Below are 9,511 nucleotides of genomic sequence, written 5' to 3' on the forward strand. Positions count from 1 at the left end.
GGTGATTGGAATCCGATATATAAATCGGTTAATAAAAAAATAGAGAAGGTTTTCATTGTGTCGCTTAAGTTATATAGGAATTGCTGAAGCGAAGCATATCTAGTTTGTGCTCTCAATGAACCAGAGGAACTCCCCCATTGCCAAAATGCATTAATATCTCAACTTGTTTTCCCGAGCACCTCTCGGTTCATTAAAATAGTAGAGCCCAGAAATTTCGGTCAGGCTTTCATCTGAGAAACATCTTACAAAGCTGCTCATCTAATGGGAAGAATAGTTGCTATTATCACCACAGCAGTAAAGCTGCTCAGTCGGGCTTTCTTCTTCTTCTTTTTCCAGTTCTCTGTTACTGAACGGAGATCTCTTTATCATCTGTTTTTTCTTTTTTTTTTCTTTCTATTCCTCTTCCCTTAATCGCTTCTTCTCTTCCTTCATTCTTATTCTTCCCATTCCAGCGAGACTTCTCTTCTCTTCTCTTCTTTCATTCTTCTTATTCTTTCCTGGTTTTCTTTTCCCATTCCAACGATACTGACCTTAGTTGCAGCCCTAATCAGACTGACATGTATAGAAATATAGGAGATAACCTTAGGGACTCATTTTGGCATCTTAGAGGTAAGTATAATAGATACTTACATATTTGAACAACTTTTTTTCTTTATATTTATAATGTTGTTCCATAGTTATATATATGCTATGATAAAGATGAACTTAGTTGATTCACTTTATTGATTTGTTTTTCTGATGAACATCTTGCATTGGTATGAATCTTTAACCTTTATTTAATATATGAGTAGAATTATATATATTTTTAATATGCTATTTGTGCCAAATAAAATGGTCACATAAAAAATAAAAAAAAAAGAACGCGTTATTCGATAAGGAGACACCTTATGCCAGCCCTATGACCAAAGCGCTTTGGAAGACCCTCAAATGCCTCGGTCGCCTTCCCGCCTTAATAACAATAGATACATCTTATATTTATAATATCTAAAGCTGAGAAATTACTCACGTACCCTTACACCTGCGTTAAAAATTACTAGACCTTATATTTAATTCCTTGACATAACTTTTCTTGTATCATTGGGTCGGAAATTTGTTTTAATCATGATTTTCAGGTAGTAGTTTAAATCTGATGATCATTGTTGCTACTGTTGTGTTCTTATTACCTGTTAGTGCTTTCATGGTGATATTTATACAGGTGCCTTTTTGAAAGCATTTAATTCATTATCTTTCACTGGCTTGGCTTAACAGCTCACATGCTGTTTTGGAGATTACTGTCAAAAGAAAACAGAGAAACCAGTATCGGAATCAAGTTATACATGGAAAACTTGCACTAGTTGATCTTGCTGGCAGGTGGCTACATACTTAAAGCACTTCTATTGTTTTCACACTGCAGTTTGAGCCTGTGCTTAATCAGGGTACATAAATTGATGCCTTGAATAATCATGTGCAGTGAACGGGCTTCTGAAACAAACAATGGAGGCCAACAGCTGCGAGATGGCGCCAACATTAACCGGTCACTTCTTGCTTTGGCAAACTGCATTAATGCTCTAGGGAAACAACAGAAGAAGGGTCTAGCATATGTCCCCTACCGCAATAGGTATTTGGATGGTGGCTATTGTACCTGGGTCCCTTTCTTGCAAAGATAGCTTATCTTTAGTTTTTTGCAGCAAATTGACACGGATCCTTAAAGATGGTCTGAGTGGTAATTCTCGAACGGTCATGATTGCAACAATATCACCTGCAGATGCTCAATATCCCCACACTGTTAATACCCTGAAATATGCAGACCGAGCAAAAGAGATCAAGACACATATCCAGGTTAGTTTCATTTATTTAGATCATGTACTATGTATTTGGTTGCATCATAATGACCGAATATTAACTCCCGCATTGTGAGTAGAGTACGCATTGCATGACTGCACCAGCAGCACCATAAAAAGTTTGTCACAATTCACAAATGAAACTAATGCAATGCTAATCCAGACCAGTGAAATCCTGTGGGTAATCAGCTTGCGACAGGATGAAAAAAAGGGGCAAATAAATTTTGAAAAGAAAACTATTAAGAGAATAACATTAGGTCTGATTTTGCCAATGATCAAATCAAAGGGTCTGATTTTAGTGTAGAAGAGTTCTGCAAAGTGTGATCAAAATCTGGTGGTCAGATTCACAGTCAAGCAGTAATCCTACTTGGGCAAGGAGTGCTCAACATCGATGGACAAAATGGTGGTTCAACCTAGTGATCAATTAAGGCTAACAGTTGAATAACCAGTTATTGAAACTAGGAATATAATACCCATAATAGATTGAGAAATATGATGATTTTAACAAATCCTTGTTGAAGTAGGAAACTAGAATTCAATGGGAAAGAGATGATTTATTTTTCTTAAACTGAAACTGAAATAGAAAGGAAATAAAAAAGATAGAAAGATATGATCAGGAATCACAACCTAATATTTAGGGCTGGAATCAGCAACGAAGGTTCCTGGAATCACCATCAGGGAGCCTATGAATCACCACAGCTAGGGGCATTCTGAATCACTACAGCACCAAAGGCAACAGCCAACTTATATTTCATCATATTCGCGTATAAGGCAGAGCCAACTCGTTCGTGTGTAAGGCAGAGCCAACTCGTTAATCGCTCTCTGGAGATTAACTAACTGTAGTCTAACATCGGGGTTACAAAAAATTATTCTAACTAACATTGCCCCAGGAAGTGTCGGGTATGGGATCAATGTTACTTTAGGGTTTACACTAAAGCAAACAAACAGATTTTATGGTGAATTATGGTAAAGGCTATAGTGTTTCTCTTTCCAGGAAAAAAGAAGAGGAGGAAAAAAAAAAGAGGCAATGGAAACAGTTTTCCTGAAGCGCTGAGGGAGAAGAAGAATTCAATTTAATAAATAGGAAAAAAAGAAGTGGGAGGGGTGGAAGCTTACTTGGTTACTACCTCATTCTTTGACCTTCTTGTGAACTTTGGAGCCGTAAACCCTAACTAGAAAATTCTTATGAATGAGAGTATATATAAAGATAGTTACTATGTTTACCAAAAATCCCTTATTACTAACTCAAAGTTTGTTTACGCTTCCTTGTACTTTATATTTTTTTATTTCATTGCCTTGGGTTAAATGAGTTCTCGTCTCTATTCTTTAAGATCACAAGCCCCACCCCCAATCTTTGAACCCCCTTTAGCCAAGTCCTCGACCTTACCCATCATTCCATCCTGGACACGTTTCGCTGTATCCTAAGTTTTGGGGATCCGGTGTATCCGACTCCTTGACCATACCTGTGTGGCAATACCTTATCCTCACACCTGCAACTGTGTAACTTAGATCATCGTGGAATCTCAGTTGCATTAAATTTGGAGTACTCTTTGGCTGTTTTACATCAGCGTACAGCATGTTGTGGTTAGACTGTTGTTGAATGGTTATGCAAAAAAGGCAAAGAGTGGAGAGTTCAGGCAAGCTGGACATCTCCAAAAGTAGGTATTGAAACAAGACTTTACCATCTTGGGCTGTCATTTTCTTGTGGGGTGGCCTGGGTGGATGATTCTCTTGCTATAGAGTATGGCTCATGTAATATGCATTGTGTCCTTTTATAAAAACACAAACACACATTTGTAAGGAGGAATGACCCATTGCACTTCTATGCTATGTTATTTGGATGTGGTGAAGAATACAATTTCGGTGTGCCAAATATTTCAATTCCTGCATTCTCATTGGTTTAAGTGTTGGACATGCATACGACAAATAGTTTGAGGTGTCTGTGTAAGATAACTTTGTGAATCCTAGGTTGGAAATAATAACACTCTTTCTTGTATCGACTTATGTTTTAAAAATAAATTTAAAAAGGGTTTAATAATGCATATATATGGGCTACAGCTTAGCTGTTATGGCTATCAAGCCTATCATTGTAATTCTTGACAATATATTTGTGTACAAAAAATATGCTCTACTCCAAGGACAATGTTCCTAACGTTTTCTGGCCAATTCATCAGATTAACTGCATATAGTTTATCTGAATCTTTGGGATGATTGTGCTAGGACTCGTCAAACCTAATACGATTCTCTGTTCTTTTTCAGTCCATTCTTCATTTTTTTTTTTGGCAGACTGATCTTATTCTCAATGCTGTGGCGACAAAGATCACTTTTGCTAAGAATGACAATGCTTAATTTCATTTTTTCAGAGAAATGTTGGCACGGTTGATACTCATGTTGCGGATTACCAACGAATGATTGATGGTCTTCAGGTATGCCTATTGACAGGGTTCTCTAATCTCTTTGTTAATTTTGAGAATCCATTCTGTTTTATACTATATAAAATTTTCAATTTGCAGATTGAAGTTTGCCAGCTGAGGAAAGAACTGGCAGAAAAGGAGTCTCAACTGAGTGTGAAACCTACTGAAAAAGCCGGTGATGATGAACTGTCTTCGTTAAATATTTTGAGCCACGAAACCAGTGAAAATGTCCAGGAACGAATAAACTTACAAAAAGCTTTGTTTGAGCTTGAGGAAACTAACCTCCGTAACCGCATAGAGCTCCAGCATCTAGATGATGCTATTGCTAAAGAACAGGTTTGTGTGCCAATTCCATGTCAAACCTGTTAGTTTCTTCATTGTCCTTAGCACTCAACATTGTCTGGTTTGGTTATTTCACTTGAGGTTATTATAGCAACAATGTAAATATTGTCCTGGAGCAATTATGACTTCTTGTCTGCTGTATTATCTGCAATGTTAATAGTTGACTCAACTGAGCCTTATCTCAACTACAAAGGGTTGGCTACTAGGATTTCCTTTTGCCATTCAACTCTATCCAAGCGCATACTTGTTAACCCTTATCCATGCATGTCTTTCCTCACCGCTTCTGGTCATCAAGATCTAATTCAAAGAGAAAGATATCAAATATCTGGAGTTTCTTTTTGTATCTTGTACGGATGATCCTATCCACAAGGACCATCTAGGCAAGGTCTAGTGGGAGGAACAAGTACGTGGTTTGGATGGGTGGAACCAAGTAGCATTCGAGAAAGGATAATAGTAGTAATAGAAAACTGAGATGAGTTCCTCCAACCTTTCTTTCAAGTAGACTAGGCTAGACCTGGAGCAGGTTTATATATATATATATATATAATATTGCACAGCTGTCCATCTGAACTCAAGTCATGTGGGTCACTTTGAGGGCTGATCCTCTTTCTAAAGCACAGGGTGGTAGTTCCTTTTCCAGAAAAGGACGACTCAAAAGCTAATGCTTAGGAGTCCAAATTTCTCTTTTGTTTCCTCAAGATTTTTCTCTAATCAATAGAAAGGTGTCAGGTTGTTTCTTTTTTCCTTTTTTCCAGTAACTCCTGCCTCTACTGGCAATGTTGGTCGAATCATGAATAGAAAATGAGCCATATTGCTGAATTTATTGATGAACTGCCTTCTTCTTTATTGTAGGCCATTGAAAAGGATGGAGAAGTTGTGCAAGGTTTAAGTGAAAGGCGGCAACTTGTACTTGACAATATCCGTGACAATAATGAGATTGGTGCTGATTACCAAAAGGTGATGCTCTCTCTCTCTCTGGTTCATATGGTTCAGAATTCATGTTTCTGGTCATTAACCTGGTCAATTTTTTTTTGTTCCTGTAGGAAATTGAAGAAAACGAGAAGCGGAGGTGCCAACTTCAACATATGATAGAAGAAGCCACTAGTAACAGCAGTAACAAAACTTACTTGCGTATTCTCAGTCAATATCGACTCCTGGTAAGTAAGAATTGTGGAACAACCTACTATCTCAAATACTGATTCCTGTAGCTAATGGTGGATGTGGGAACAAAACTAAGTTTAGCCCGTTGACTGAGATAAGTTTATTGATGAAAGATATTAGTAATGATTTAGAACTGATGTGCCTGTAAGTAGGTAACTCCTTGATCTAGTGTGGGAAATACCTAACTTTGTAGTGGTCCAAATGCCTCGACCAAAAGGATGCAAACTGTATGTGGTTGAGCATGGCATTCACTCAAGTGAAGGTGGTGTTTCCTGTTAGAAGAATGCTGGTTTAGTAGTTCTTTCTAAAAAAAACTGAGAGAGTCTTGTTTCATGCTACTCATGCAAAGACTCCAGTGAACCATGAGTTGATGTTGGGATGTTTTTACCATGCCATAAATGTAGGGAATGGCAAATATGGAGCTCCAGTTTGAAATGGCAATGCGGGATCAAGTCATTTACAACCAACGGGAAGCGCAGAGGAACCTGTGGGATTTGATCATGGGGTTAGGACTTGATCAGAAACAGATTATGGAGCTTGCTTCCAAGCAGGGGATTACAATTGAGGACTGGACAACACCACTACATTTTGGAAGTAGCATGAAGCAGTCACTCTCCTCAACATACGGCAGATCTCCACCTTTCAGGTTTTGTCCTGACATCCGGCAGTCCTATTCTTCAAGATCTTGCATCTTCCAACATCACCAAGACTTGGGTAGTAGGTCACGTTTCAAGCACTGGGACTCGGCTCATACTGTATGTAGAGAAGAGCACCATAGCTCCTATTACATGCTTACTCATGATCACTCCCAATCAGCATATATGACGATGGACAATAGTAGTGAACATTGGGTGAGTGGCAGATCAGGTCCATGTTTCTGTAGCCCTGAAAAAACTCTTACACGTGGATTGGAGGCTGCATCTCAACATCATCTTTTCTAGAGATTTTTGGCCAAGAGCGGGAGGTAGGCCCACTGTCTTGGTAATTTGTTTACATAAGAAGATAATGAACACTTTAAATAGTTGTCATGGGGTTGGGTCTAAACAGTTGGATTGTAGCCTTTTTTTTAACAACTAAGAGGCACCAAGGCCAGGCTTAAGGCCCCGTAGAGAGGCGTCTGATTCAAATATCTTTCTCTGATACATGGGGCTTTATTTCTGCCTGTTGAATATAAGTTATCAGTCCTCAAAATGAGTGACACCAATCAGATGATCTTTAGCTAAGAATCATGAGACAATATGACAAGGGAGGGGGCTAAACAATCTGTTCTTATCAGGTTACAAATTAGTGGTGAAGCTGGATTGAATTGCCTATATGGCTGGTTGAACTACAAAAACTAAACCATCTGGTCAAACCAATTGGCCTCAAGGATTTTGATAAATTTGCTGCTTTGAGCAGATTGGACCAACCTGCCATCTCAATAGGATTCGCTGGGTGGAGCAGTCTGCATGGAACTGGATCTGGTTTTTTTAATAGGCCTGGGATTGTGGAATGCCACCATTAGCAAACTGTGCCCAGCTCAGAATGTTATATGTCATAATGTCTAAAAATTGGGACAACCCCTTTATACTATCCATCCAGGGACTTGACATAAACTATGCTCTAGAATCTTTGCTTGGCATAAAACTTAATATGTAATTGTATCTATTACCAAGTAAGCCCATCATGTGCCCACTGCCCAGGGTGCAGCCCTGCCTTTACCTCTCTGAATATCTGTCTGGAGTTTGGACCAGGCCTTGCCTTTCATATTGCTATTATACTCTTTTAGTTCTGGCCACTAAGCCCAGCAGATTGCCTCCCTTGCACTTCACTGGTTAGGGATTTTAAATAGGTTTCAACTATTGATATCTGATTCCAGGAAAGGAAAAGAAAGAAGACAAGTTGGAATTATTTGATTGAGTATTAGAACCCTTCTTATTCTTTAGCTGACTCATTTCCTTGGAACAGCTTAGATTAAACGACCGTGACACTGAATCAAGCAACATTCTTTTTACCAGGAGGGAGAGGAGCCTGCCTTCCTAGTATACTCCAATTTTATGTCCTGTACAGTACAGCTCTCTTTCTTCATTAGTTTTCAACTTTATTCCCTATTTGTTATCAGTTTAGTAACCTTATGGACTTGCACATTCTGATATGAATACACATTTTATGCATGGATGCATGGGATACAAATCAGAAGCAGCTGTACAAAAAATCTCGAGTTGGATTTAGCGACGGTCATGTGCAGAGAAATTGCTGCGCAACCTATGATACCATGCCCTCAGAATCATCCATATCATTTTCTGTTGCAACCATACTACTTGACGACAGGGAGAAGAGCTTTTAGTTCCCATTGTCTCAATTCGAAGTTACTGCACTTTGTATAGTTTTTCTTTTCTGTGAACTTCATTGATGTTATTACAAAATTCTCTGTTGTGTTCACATGTGAATGGGGAAATGCATCCTCCTGGTAAATGTAGTTGGTAAGAAAGGGAAAAACTAAACCTCACCATGGCTAATAACATTAAGCTCTTCATGATCCTCCAAATGGAGGGTGATGGGTGGATGCATGTGATTGTGGATCCATCCAATTTCCGAACCAATGATAAAATTTCAGCTCAACATGAGCAGAGGAAGTGGCTCAAAATTACAAAAGTGTCGTTTTATATATATATATTTTTTTTTCTGAGAAAAAGAACCCTGTCTGTCTTACGTAGGAAATATCCAAGAGTCCAGACTCAGCCGTGCACAAAAAAACCATGCTGCCCCCTTCTATTGTTGTGTGCTGAAAGATGCTCCTGTGCGACGTATGTCAGATTGGTTGGGTTTTTGCATTCATTTTTTTTTCCTTCCCTTCTCACAATATCACAAGATTTTTGTAACTCTGGCTAACTTTGATCCACTTCCTTTGGAATGTAACCATGCCCACCACATGGCAGGTGGTGAATACTGAAAGTGACAGACAATGGGATTCAAGTCTTCCAGAGCATGTTTCGTAGGAGATAGATTCTGGTAATCCTTTGGAGTTCCTGTTGGCACCAAATGAACAGCAGTATATCCCACTGTTCATGGATCCACAATGATCAAGTCTGCCAAATTCTAAATCTTGGATGAGCCCTATGCTTAAGTTGTCCCATACATGCCTTGCATCCAATTTAAAGGATACAACTTGTGACTTGGCGCAAATTAAAGAGGGTGTTTTCTCTCTTTGAATAAATAAATAAACAGTGTACGCAATGAGTGTGAGAACCCTCTTCCTATTTTATAAAACTAATTTTTTTCTTTATTATTTTACAATTTAAACAATAAATTAAATGGAAAAAAAATTCTTGATGACATCTATGTAACATCAACCTTAGTGGGCAGTAGTTTCAGCTATTCAAGATCCGTCTTAGTTGAGTTTCCCTTTCAATGTAGATAACTTAGGATGTAAATGGATGATCAAAAATTGGTATCTGATTTATGTTCATATTTGTTTAGGGAATCATTAATGTATCAGTATTAACTGAATCTATTCGGTTAATGTATTATCTTTCTTGGGCTAGTCAAATCTGGTCCTGGCATCCATAATGCTTTACTTGTCACAATCCCGTAACTTGCTCTGCTTTATTTGTCATCTTTTGTATTTTTTTAAGTTGAACTCAACCATATAATTTCATTTAAAATATTAAAACCCATAGAATTCACCTCGTATTCAATTTTCTCCTTGAATTTTTAGTTGTTAAACTTTTTGCCCTTTTTGAATTTTAAATCATAATTAAAACTTTACTTTATTCATGGTAAACTCCATTTAAC

At 38.1% G+C, this 9,511-nt stretch overlaps 1 protein-coding gene across 2 annotated transcripts in view; it reads left to right on the forward strand.

Moving 5' to 3' along the window:
• Positions 1-8,366, forward strand: part of LOC122084520 (kinesin-like protein KIN-8B) — a 26,718-nt gene extending 18,352 nt beyond the window's left edge. Inside the window, exons 8-17 of one of the 2 annotated variants that reach the window (XM_042652822.1) lie at positions 1,249-1,350; positions 1,451-1,597; positions 1,668-1,818; positions 4,184-4,246; positions 4,334-4,570; positions 5,429-5,533; positions 5,620-5,733; positions 6,142-6,701; positions 7,690-7,780; positions 7,914-8,366. In XM_042652822.1, coding sequence (XP_042508756.1) covers positions 1,249-1,350; positions 1,451-1,597; positions 1,668-1,818; positions 4,184-4,246; positions 4,334-4,570; positions 5,429-5,533; positions 5,620-5,733; positions 6,142-6,678 — 1,456 coding nt within the window. In that variant the 3' untranslated portion in view covers positions 6,679-6,701; positions 7,690-7,780; positions 7,914-8,366. Of the gene's footprint in view, positions 1-1,248; positions 1,351-1,450; positions 1,598-1,667; positions 1,819-4,183; positions 4,247-4,333; positions 4,571-5,428; positions 5,534-5,619; positions 5,734-6,141; positions 6,702-7,684; positions 7,781-7,913 lie in introns of both variants that reach the window. The other variant, XM_042652821.1, reaches the window with a different exon arrangement.
• Positions 8,367-9,511: the final 1,145 nt, after the last annotated feature.

This window comes from Macadamia integrifolia, chromosome 7 (genome assembly GCF_013358625.1).
Source record: "Macadamia integrifolia cultivar HAES 741 chromosome 7, SCU_Mint_v3, whole genome shotgun sequence".
Taxonomy (NCBI): domain Eukaryota; kingdom Viridiplantae; phylum Streptophyta; class Magnoliopsida; order Proteales; family Proteaceae; genus Macadamia; species Macadamia integrifolia.